At 31.4% G+C, this 12,652-nt stretch overlaps 1 protein-coding gene across 2 annotated transcripts in view; it reads right to left on the bottom strand.

Annotated features, from left to right (window-relative positions):
• Positions 1-12,652, bottom strand: part of LOC109605875 (limbic system-associated membrane protein) — a 217,699-nt gene that overhangs the window by 80,810 nt on the left and 124,237 nt on the right. For both annotated transcript variants that reach the window (XM_049962694.1, XM_049962693.1), the window contains exon 3: positions 10,342-10,464. In XM_049962694.1, coding sequence (XP_049818651.1) covers positions 10,342-10,464 — 123 coding nt within the window. The remainder of the gene's footprint in view (positions 1-10,341; positions 10,465-12,652) is intronic.

Genomic DNA, 12,652 nt, shown 5'->3' on the forward strand with positions numbered 1-12,652 from the left:
AGTTGGGCTCGTAAAAAATTGAGTAACTTATGCTATTTAAAGTTCAAATTAATTATATACAACATATAATAATGAAATATATATAATAATATGAAAAAATATAAATAATATTAAACAGTATTGTTTCATGTAAATATTCCTCGAATATCATAAATAATGAAATCACGACATCCCCATAAAACAAAATATATAATACCTTTCTGCTACATAAAAATTATTAATTAAAAAAGGATTTAGTCTGACCACCATTTAATAAGAGAGCACATAAAACGGGAAAAGTGCCTAATGAAATTTATATCTTGATTCTTGCAAAGTCAGCCGTTCATTTTTTTTTCTGGTCGAAAGGTAAATTTATGAAGTTCATTATTTCCCAAACAAGTCATAGTAGCATGTTGGGGAGTAGGTTCAGGAAGCAGAGAAACACAGAGCCCAATTAAAGAGATGAGTTATGTTCATAATCTGGATAAAAATGATATTTAAGCGCCACATTTTAGAAACGAACAAAATCACTGTTTCAATTTACCCCCACGCAAACGGAGCTTTTGTTTACACATTTTGAAGTTACGAAAATTGTTGCATATAAAAAGTGGGAAATTAACGTGTTTTTCTTGGTGGTAATAAGTGTAAAAATCGAGTTTATGGGCACTTAAGTATTGACTGACAAAATTAATTATGGACAACAATAATGTGAAATATACGAAAGGAGTTGTTTTTAGTGTGTCATTAGAAAATCGTTAAAATTTTACGCAAGGAGGTAAATACTTTCTATAATTATCTTACAAGTAAAATGTGGCGGTGATTACCGGCGTGAGTTTTTGTTCCAAAACTAATATTCCCTTGAGCGTGGTCGCAGCAAAAAGTCCTTGATATTAAATTCTAAATTTAAACAGGAAATGCATGTTGCTCGAGCGGGCGCTGTAATTTTTGAGCATTTGCCAATACGATTTAGTGAGCTTTACCCGGTTTTGTCCTATATTTCCGGTTTTGCTTAAAATGCAATTACGCTTTTTTCTTTTTAACTTAATTTAACTTCCTCCTACGAATTGAGACAAAATCTAATTTGAATGTGGAGTCATAATTAAGAAGTTTCAATGAAAGGCTGGAAGCGTATAGAGAATGTACATACATTCACAAAAACTTATTGTGGAACTCAATGAATTTGAAGTGCAAATTGGACAATTGGACTTTAAAAAATTGTTTTGTTAGAAAAATTAATTTAATACCTTATTAATAAATAGCTGTATTCGCGACTTCATCCGACAGCGTGTTGAATACAATCGTTTTCTAGACGGTGATCTCGAGATTCCAAAGATTCTTGAGCCCTTAATAATGAATGACGCGTTCTATCTAATTGTAATCGTTCATTCCTCTCAGAACTACTCTCATTTGACCTAAACATGGACCTAACGTAATCTACAATTTGTAAGACGACTTTCCCTATCTTGTTCAGATACATTTTCACGTCGCAATTTTTGGCTTTTGGCCTTTCTCATGTTTTTAGAGAGATTTCACTTTCTTTTAGGCATAACTAAATATTAGAAAAAAACAGCTATCTACGTTACTAACTAAATAAAATAACCTATAAATAATTTATCAACTTTAATGTAAATCTGAATATTGAACACAAGTGTCTTAAATTATAATTATTTATAATTATTACTTAAAGGTAAAAAAGGAAAGCAGTAAAAATATAACAAAATATTTTGAATTAAGATAAGATAAGATAAGAAGAACGGATCGGTGGAATTATAAAAGATACCTATCAATCAAATCAAACTATCAATCAATCGTTGGTGGCAGAAGTGATGGGAGGCGCCCGATATGACGGCCCAGTGGTGGTATGCGCGTGAGCTGCGTGTGGTACTGGACAGTACTTGGACATTGCACCATTACTCTATTTTTCTAAAATAAAAGAATTTTTCTAAAATAAAAGTAGCCTAAGTTACTCCTTATTACATCAGCTATCTGCCAACAAAAGTCCCGTCAAAATCGGTCCAGTCATTTCAGAAATTAGCCGGAACAAACAGACAGACAGACAGAGGCACAAAAATTGTAAAAAATGTTATTTTGGTGTATGTACCATATTTATATTCATATGAATGTAGTAAAAAACGGGGTTACTTCAATATTACAAACAGACACTCCAGTTTTATTTATATGTATGGATTAATTGCTTTATTTCCAGTAACCAAATTATTAAAGCAAGGTCAAGAAGAATATCGATGTACAATTTTAGATTCGTTGAAAATTGTATCGAGTTTATAAAAAGTTTTGTGCTTTAATGAACCTTGCTCATGCAGTAATTGTCATAAAAATACAAAACCGGGCCTCCCATAATAAAGAACGAAATAATTCTCGGTAAAAGGCACCGGGTAAAAAGTTTTAGATTTTTATTAAAATTTAGTAAGCCCACCTTGTTTAGCAAAGTTTCCTGTATCCAAACCAGATTCTAACTTTGTTTTGCAGAATAACTCGTAAAATAAAAAGTAATTTATTAAATTCGCGAGCTTTACTTTTAGGATTTCAATTTTTGTTTCGTTTAGTGTGTTTGATAATAAAGCACATGATAAAAATATCAGTTATGGGATGTACAGGTCGTAATGTAGAAATCATTATTGCAACGTGAACTTGTCAGATGATAAATATTGTGCAGTGAAAGAAAAAGCCTTTTCATGTATCCATTTCATTTCACATTTTTATACGGTTCATAATTTTTATTATTTTGCTTCTTATTTCAGCCCTGTTCGTTATACCACATCTACAGAATCGTGCAAACTGCGCCATTAACTATGAAGATATGTGCTTTTACGTCTCCTGCAAGAAGTGCAATTTTAAATCTTTGTTTGACAGACTATTTTTCCCCCTTGGCTTTTTAGGAAAATATATACGTTAAAAATTTATTCCTTTCAGGAAATATTTAAATAGGAGTATATTTTTAAAAGTTTCAGTGAAGTTTAGAATTATGTTAATTTTATGTAAAGGTTGAAGCTTTCATAACCATTGTTTCAATATCTATAGATGTTCTGGTTTGTTGGTCGAGAACTGGCTAAAGATCCAACACAGAGAAAGCTAAGAAACCATACCATAGCAGCGGATATCTAAAAAGAATTAATAGGATAATGCACCACTCTCTTAAGTACTCCTGGATCACCAACATATAACTTAGCTAAGTATCTTACCAGACTGCTACAGCCTCATGTTGGAAACACCCCAACCTTTATCAAAGATTTCACTCATTTTGTTGAGATATTGAAAGGATTACATCTTGATGTAGTGTCACTTTTCACTAAAGTTCCTGTCAATGATTCCTTAAACATCATATCAGAAATATTTCCTCCAGATATAGTGAATCTTTTCCATAAGTGCCTTACTGAAAGCTATTTCGTTTGGAACAACAAATTATACGAATAGATTGAAGGATTAGCAATGGGCAGTCCTCTTAGTCCAGTGATACCCAATTTCTTTATGGAAAAGTTTGAACAAAAAACGCTTGAGAATTCCAAACACAAACCTTCTGTTTGATATCGTTAAGTGGATCATACTTTCGTGATATGGAAACATGCACAAGAAAAACTACATCAGTTTCTAAAACGCCTAAACTCTCAACATAACAATATTAAATTCACAATGGAATTGGAGAAGGAGAACCAAATACCTTTTTTGGATGTCCTAGTCAAAAGAGTGGGTGAACATTTAGACCATACAGTATACCGAAAACCTATACACACCGATTGGTATCTACATAAACTATCTAACCATCATCCTAGTCAAAAACAAGGGCTCATCAAAACATTAATTGCACGAGACAAAAGGATATGTGTCACACCCACTTCGCTGAAGAACAAGAATACTTGGAAAAAACACTACAGGTCAATGGATACGAAAGCTCAGAACTAAGACGTACAATGAGACCTCATACTAATAATAAAAATCCACCTAGTGAGCCCATAGTGGTAGCTTTTCTCCCATATATATGTAAAAATACCGATGGAATTGGAAAAATCTTATTAAAACATAACATTCACACTGTCTTTATATCAACAAGGAAGATTCAACACAGTCTCAGATCTGTCAAAGATAGGAGAGACCATCAAACAGCTTATGGGATATACCACATACCATGCTATTGCAGGAAAGTATACATCGGTACCTCAAACCGTTCAATAGGGACTAGGATTAAGGAACACAAACGAAACTGCATCCTAGGACAATCAGACAAGTCTGTTGCAGCTGAACATGCACTGTTAGATGGAAATCATAAGATAAAATTCCAAGATACATAATTGCTTGCCTCGACAACTGGATATCACAAGAGAATGATTAGGGAAGCAATTGAAATCCATAAACACGGAAACAACTTCAACAGAAAAGAAGAAGCATTGAAGTTTGATAAAATATAGACATCAGTGCTCAAAAAAAAAAAACAAAATCGCTAAGTAGATAAGAACGGCCAACGAATAGAACTAAATTTCTAGAACATCAGTTGTCTAGGTTGTCATTTAGGTGTTAATCAGATGTTAAAGTGAGACGAACCAAATCAGACCTCTGAAGATGATAGCCACTCGTGCTAGTGAAGCATTATTGGAAATAATTCCAGTAAACGTCGACCAATAAACTCGAACAACTAAAGATAATCTTATTTTAAGTAAAGAACATGCAATACTATAAATTATATTATATTATGAACTTTGAATGATCGATTCTAACTGGAATTATTTTCCTCCACGTTTCAAATATTTTTAAATCGTTTGGACTGTCCATTGAAAAAGTTAACAGTGGAAAACTTCCGAGTTTTCGAAAACAAACAAACCCGTCTAGACATTCGCTTCCTATAGATTATTATTGCGAAACTTTACTATGTGAATCAATTCTTCCCTATTTATGAATGTACGAATAACAGACTTTCTGTGCATATCTCTTCAGCTGCGGTAGTTTCACCGAATTATAAAAAAATACCCATTTTAATGTCTTTCACTGACACTTTACGAGGGTCTTTATATTTATTTCAGCGTCTAGACATCAAAAGGAACATTATCTAGCTGATATTGGTAGATATTACTTTAGATATCATTATTGTGATCCTTAAGATTACACAAATAAAAAGTAATGACCTTTTTATATTCTTTTGTGTCGATTTTATTGCCACTATCAAAACGAAATTTTCTATTGACGCAAAACAATTAATATTAAGTATCTAATATCCGTCTAATTGTTTAAAAATAATTTCTCGTTTCCACTTCTGACTTTTTAATACAAAAGTACAAACTCTTACAGTTAAATTGTGCCGCAGTAAATCTAGAAAATATTTATGTTTTCAGAAAATAACCTTTACACCCCAGTCAGAACTAAATCACTGGCTGCAATTCTTTGAAATTGATTTTAAAATTGTCAAAGACATTCCTGTTCGCCAGAACATTTTTACTATTTCATTTCGTTATCTTCGGTATCGATATAAACTAATGCAATATTCTTTACAATATATTCGTTTTTATTATTTTATATTTTGTAAAATCTCTTCTGTATTTCCACAGATTGAATAACTGTCGTAACGTAATATTGAGAATTGAATGTGCAACACATATAAAAAAAGATGTACGTCGCGTATGACTTACATTTTAGGGGCAGTTCTGCAACAATGTGGGGTGGAATTTCTTTAGAGACACGCACGGAGATGCTCATATTGAACCGAGTAACTATGAATGCCCGACAATATCACGACTTGGCTACGCAAGCAATTATTATCCCATTTTCTCAAGACTTGGACCAGATTTCGTTTTTCTAGATGGCAATGTCTGGCCTCCCCGTGTGAAACTTAGCAGCAGGACGATACATTCTTTATTAAAACTTATTTTAATATACATTATATAATGTCGACTTATGAAATAATTCAAATTATCCACTTCAAAAGTCTGTGGTAGTAATAAAATATATTAGATAAGAATAAAATTAATGTGTATTATTACACAAAAGAATCATTATTTTTGGATGGAAGATTGGTGTTATACCTCTGCATATTTTATCAGATTACAAAGAGTTATTGAATTGCCTTTCCATATTTAATGACGACATCATGAACTTTACGTTCTGAATAATGAATGAACAAATCGTCAGGATAAAAATTACATGTATTCATAAACTAGACTTGAATTTATCGAATCGTTTACTTTTAGCGTTTTATTTAATTATATAGCAATTTGTGGCCCGCTTTCAGACTACTATCAGGAATTCAATTACATGCAAATAAATCTTTGTTATTCAAATGCTTAATCATTAAATTCGTTATCCAAATAATCTTATTGGTTTAAAATGTGCCGCCGAGTCAATCTATAAATCAAGTACTTAAATTCTTTCGAGTGTTTTCCCCATTTTTCGCTTCATTTTAACTTGTATTTTTCACACATTTAAATCAACCTTTAATTCAATCGATTTTTAGCCATGTTTACGTAAACAGTCAAATAAAAATGGGACTGTGATTTTAAAAAAGTGAGTTTAGCAGGATTGTAAAGCTTCGTGGTAAAAAATCTTGACTTACGTATTCTATCAATCTCTTTTATGAGTTTTAGAGCAAATTAAACTAGAAATCGCTTTCGTAAACTTGATAAATTAAAACGTCGTAAAGTTTGAAATTAAAAGTGGTGCATAAATGAATACAAAAATGAAATATATAAAAGTGTAATACCTGAATCAAGTATGAGGTGGAGCCGACTCCGCTTTACCTGGCGTATTACTACACTTAATAAAGTTCCCGTCAAATTAGTTTAGGAGTTTATAATTAAAAAAGTTGCTCTATTTAAATGCTACATTTTACATAACAACGTCATTCTACGGGCAATACAGGACTCTAACTGGCTTGACGTCGAACTCGAAATTGTTTTGACTTTTTGCAATTTCATTATTTAGAATTTACCAATGAAATGCATTTCCGAATATTATTTCTTAAATTGGAGTTTGTAAGTTTTTCCATTTAAATATACACTTTACTTACGTTACAAAGACGGTGAACTTTTATAAACTTTCACTCGATTTACGTCTAAAAATCGTGTTTTTGAGATAAAAACTTATTTTTAAGTCAAAAATATTTTCATAGAAACAAATAATCAAATTCAGTTTAAATTGTCGATAAATTTGATTAATTGAGATGCACTGTTCCTAAAATAAAATTTGAATGGTTATCAAAACTGATTGATGGGAATCATAAATTGATCACGTGGCGACTAAACACCGTTTTATTTTACTAACACATTTTTAACAAATGACCCAAAACACTCTACATGTGTTTTAGTTTCAACTTCACGTCCATGGAGCAGTAATAAATGTAGGACTGAATGACAAACGAATTAACTAAATTTGCCTTAACTGTTAGGGTATTTTTAAAACTCAGCTAATTGTTTTACGATAATTTAAGTAAAACGTTTATATACACTATGGCTCATATGTAGAGAAACTTTCATTTGTCTTGATAAAAGTGTACGTTTAAATATCTATATTAATGTCAGTTATGCAGTATGTTTTATAAAAACAATACATCAATATAATTGTTTATTAGTGGGTTTAGTTAGGTATTTATTAATATTTGAAAAATATTCAAGGGCCAAAAGTAGAGCAACTTTAAAATAAAACAACCTTACGTACAATTAGCATTCTTTATTTAATATTTAGTAGCATATCCATTATTTATAATAATTTCTAAACACCTTTTCTTCATTGATTTTAGTAGCCTTTCAATATAATCGTTCGAAATTTCTTTCGAGTGATTTTGAACTTCTCCGTAGAGTTCTTTCATATTTGACAACCTTTTTGCAGGGATTTTCCTATCAATTTCTTCTCAAAGTTTTTCCATTGGATTGAGGTCTGGGTTTTGTGCTGGCCAAGGCATGACATGTACTCTTTCATCAATCTTTAACCAACTTAGACGTATGTTTCGGATCGTTGTCATGCTGGAAGGTTCACCTTAAACTGATGTTATCTTAGTCAAATGGAAGCATATGATTCTAGAGAACGTCACGATAAACAAAACGATCCATTATCCCGTCTAACTTAACCAGTGGGCCCATGCCAAACCCAGAAATACATACCAAACCATAAGGTCTCCTCCACCATGCTGCACAGTGAGTTTAGTGTACTTGGGATTATACTTTTCATTAATTGGTCCTCTCACCTATGAAATACCATCAGATTTGAATAATTGGAGCCGACTTTCATCGGAAAACAAAATTGTTTTCCATTGCCCATCTGTCCAGTTCACATGTTCTCTTGCAAAAGTAGTTTCGCTTCTCTATAGTTTGCAGAAATGAAGAGCTTTTTTGTTGGTTTTCTACCATAGAGACCAGCTCTTTTTAGTCTTCGTTCTATGGTACTCACCAACCTACTGAATTCGTTTATTTTTTGATTTATGCAGGATGCGCTGATAAAAGTCGCGAACAAAAAGCGTTTTCGTTTTCCTGTCCACAGCTCTTTTAGTTTTGCGTTTTCTACATCTTTTGGGAACTCCTTCAGGTGTATTCCTTCTGTTAAAATTGGAAATCGTCCTTTAAATGATCGATTTGTTTAAATTTAATCTACTGCAATGTTAATCTGTTTTTCACCATTTCGCAACTTTTCTACAATTTGTTGTTTAATTTGAATCGTTAAATGGACACTTCTAAGCATTTATAGCTTTAAGGAACGATGTCGGGCACAGAAATAAATTATAAAATCAATTGTATTGAATATAGGGTTTGGTTGCTTTACTTATGAACCCTGTCTGAAATAAAATGTTGCATAAAAACTACGTAAATAAAGATATCCGTATATAAATTGAGGCACGAAATGTTTAGACACTTATTAATAATAAAATTAATTTAAATTAAAAAGAATTGTTCTTTTAATAAATTTATAATGTTTTTTAATTTGTTGCTCTACATATGAGCATACACATAGTGTGTGTAAAAAAAAATATTGGCCATTTGTGTAATGTACCGATTTACAACTTCACTTCTCCTAATTATAGTGGTGGGTCTTCCCCACGGATCGGCAACGCCGGATTTAAAACTAGCGATGAAGCCAGATTCTTTACTCTGAGGAATAATGCGAACAAATTAACTTTATTTGCAAAAAAACGAGAAAATATAATTACGTCTTTGTTAGCCTCATTTCAATTTATTCAAGATGCCGTGAAAATATTTAATTTGCAATTTGCGTTATTTCACTCGAGAGATTTTGCAGTTTCACGTTTAAACTAGTTTATTTTAAATTATGCTTAATTGTTCACATTTAAATACTACTTTAATATCGGACTTCTACAATTTAGCTGAGAAGGGATGCTGCAATTTATGATCTTTAAAATATTTTTACGTCAGCATTTTTTATTGTATTATTATTAAAATAATGGACGTTCTTATTGTGGTAATAAAAATATATTGTGATTTTGACATTGTCCAATGAAGGATGGTAATCTATATTTTGACATAAGTTGTTGATGTATGAAAGCATGTTAACAAATGAAATGAAGTTAGAAATCAGAAAACTAAATCAGATAAAAATATGCCACTAAAACTTTATTTTCAACAAGATAATGACCCGAAACATACTTAAAAATATTTCAAGCAGTGGCTTTTAAGGGAAAAAATTGTTGTTGTGAACTGGTCATCTCAATTTCCCGATCTAAACTTCATTGAAAACTTACGGGAGATAGTGAACAACATAAAAGACCCAAAGAGTATAGTAATGAGCAAGATTTATTCACGGTTCTGTAAGAGTCCTGGCAAAATATGGATCCAAATATTATTGATCATCTGTTGCTTTCCATTTAAAAAAGGTATTTGGAAGTTATTCATAATAATGGGAATTTTCCAATATATTAGTGTAGAATTAATTAAAATACTAATTACAAATTATTAGTAGTATAAAAACTTTAAATATCATAAGTAGCTCTACTTTTTGCCAGCTCAACATAAATAATAATCAGAAAAATTAAACTCTTTATTTTTTTATTGTTTCACTATGTAATTGTTAAATTTATAAAGGGAAATTAATTTTCAATATGTAACATAATAACCAGTACAAAAATTATAATATTTTATTATATATATTATTAAATATTTTAATATGTTTAACATGTTAAAATTAAAATTTGAAATAAATACCTTTATAATAAAATTGAACAAAAACAAAGCTTAACTCGTAAAACGGTTTTTTAGGTTAATCATTTTTGAGTACACTGTATACGATATGAAACATTTCATGATCTACTAAAATTTCAACAGAAAGCTTTTTCCTTTGACACAATTATATGGCAAATATTTTAAATTTAATTTGATTTTATTTCCGTTTTTGAAACATATTTTACAAAAGAATACATACCTGGATTCGTAACCTCGCAAGGTAAAACCACCGTATCTTTATCAGTAACTTTAAAGGCCTGACTGGAGGATAAGAAGGTAGGTAATGTGGCCGGATCTACTTTGATATTTGCTTGTGAAGTTCCTGAAACATAAAGAAATATAATAAATTCATGCTCCATTTACTAAATGTCATATTTTTATTTATTTATAAGGGAATGTAATGATAATAAATTTAAACTGACGTTGATATATAGGATAATTCAAGAAAATATCATTTTATAAATCTATTGGAATAAATTTGAAGTAGGTTCTTAATTATGTTCTTATAATAGATAATGTGACGAATATATAGCTAATTAATCATATTTCTTCTCAGACTAAAGGATTAACAATGGGCAGTCCTCTTAGTCCAGACATCGCCATTTTCTTTACGGAACAATTTGAACAAAAAGCGATTAGGACTTCCAAACACAAACCTTCTGTTTGGTATCGTTACGTGGATGATACTTCCGTGATATGGAAACATGGACAAGAAAAACTAGATCAGTTTCTAAAACACCTAAACTCTCAACATAACAATATCAAATTCACAATGGAATTGAAGAAGGAGAACCAAATACCTTTTTTGGACGTCCTAGTAAAAAGAGTGGGTGAACCTTTAGACCATACAGTATACCGAAAACCTATACACACCGATTGGTATCTACATAAACCATCTTACCATCATCCTAGTCAAATACAAGGGGTCATCAAAACATCAACTGCACGAGCCAAAAGAATATGTGCCACACACCACCTCGCTGAAGAACAAGAACGCTTAGAAAAAACACTACAGACCAACGGATACAAATGCTCAGAAATAAGACGTACAATGAGACCTTATAGTAATAATAAAAATCCATCTAGTGAGCCCACGATTGGTAAAGCTTTTCCCCCATTTATATGTAAAGTTACCGATAGAATTGGAAAAATTTTATTAAAACATAACATCCATACTGTTTTTATACCAACAAGGAAGATTTAACACAGTCTCAGATCTGCCAAAAATAGGAGAGACTATCAAACAGCTTCTGAGATGTACCGCATACCATGCTCTTGTGTGAAAGTATACATCCGTACCACAAAACGTTCAATAGGTAATAGGATTAAGAAACACAAACGAAACTGCATCCTAGGACAAGCAGACAAGTTTGCTGTAGCTGAACATGCACTGTTAGATGGAAATCATTAGATAAAATTCCAAGATACACAATTGCTGATTAGGAAAGCAATTAAAATCCATAAACACGGAAACAACTTCAACAGAAGAGAAGAAGCATTGAAGCTTGATAAAATATGGACAGCAATGTTCAAAAACACCAAAATCTCGAAGCAGATAATAACGGCCAACGAACAGAACGAAATTCCTAGAACATCAGTTGTCTAAGTTGCCATTTAGTTGTCAATCTGATGAACCAAATCAGACCTTTGAAGATGAAAGTCATTCGTGCCAGCAAAACATCAGGAAATAATTCCAACACACGACGACCAATAAACCCGAACAAGTATAGTTATGGAAACAATGGTCACGAAAGCCTCAACCTTAACATTCTTCCCAAAGAGATTTACACATTTAGTTTCGGAATTATTTTTAAAAATTCGACCAATTTGCTAATTTAATCTACTTTCTGATTTTGAGTGAAGCAGAACTATTAATACAGAAAAATCATTTGTGAATAACCGGCTATCTTCCAACAATAACACACGACTACTCTAAAATAAATGTCAATACAAAAATTAATTGGTAAAATTATTCTAAATATTTTTACACCGTCGGACAATATTATTTTACATTACATTTGAAATTTAAAATGTTGTGAAACATAACATGAATGTTGAAACGTCCGAATAAAATTGGGTCCTAAATTGGTTTTAAATGTATACTCAGTGATGTATGCAGCTTTTAATATTGAAGTATTATTTTAATCATTCCACATATTCAGTTTAAACACCATATTTTACCGCACATATAGCCCACACGAACTGAAATGGGAGTAATTGTGTATCCACAGCCAGAGTCAAGAAAAATCGACCAAAATCGATAAACTCGCTGACGTTTATTTTCTGTTAAATTGCGTATTCGAAATTGTGGCATGTATGGATGTGTGAAATGGTAATAAACTGAAACGTGCACAAACTTGTGCAAAATATTATCCGAACTAATTTCGTTTCTTTTGTAAAATTACTTTTGTGATTATTTAATTAGTATTTACTATTTTTTATGCACGATTTAAACAAATATTTTTACGAACAATTAAAGTTAAATAATCGGCGAGGAACATAAGAAAAGT

The sequence above is a fragment of the Aethina tumida genome, chromosome 2 (assembly GCF_024364675.1).
Source record: "Aethina tumida isolate Nest 87 chromosome 2, icAetTumi1.1, whole genome shotgun sequence".
Lineage (NCBI taxonomy): Eukaryota > Metazoa > Arthropoda > Insecta > Coleoptera > Nitidulidae > Aethina > Aethina tumida.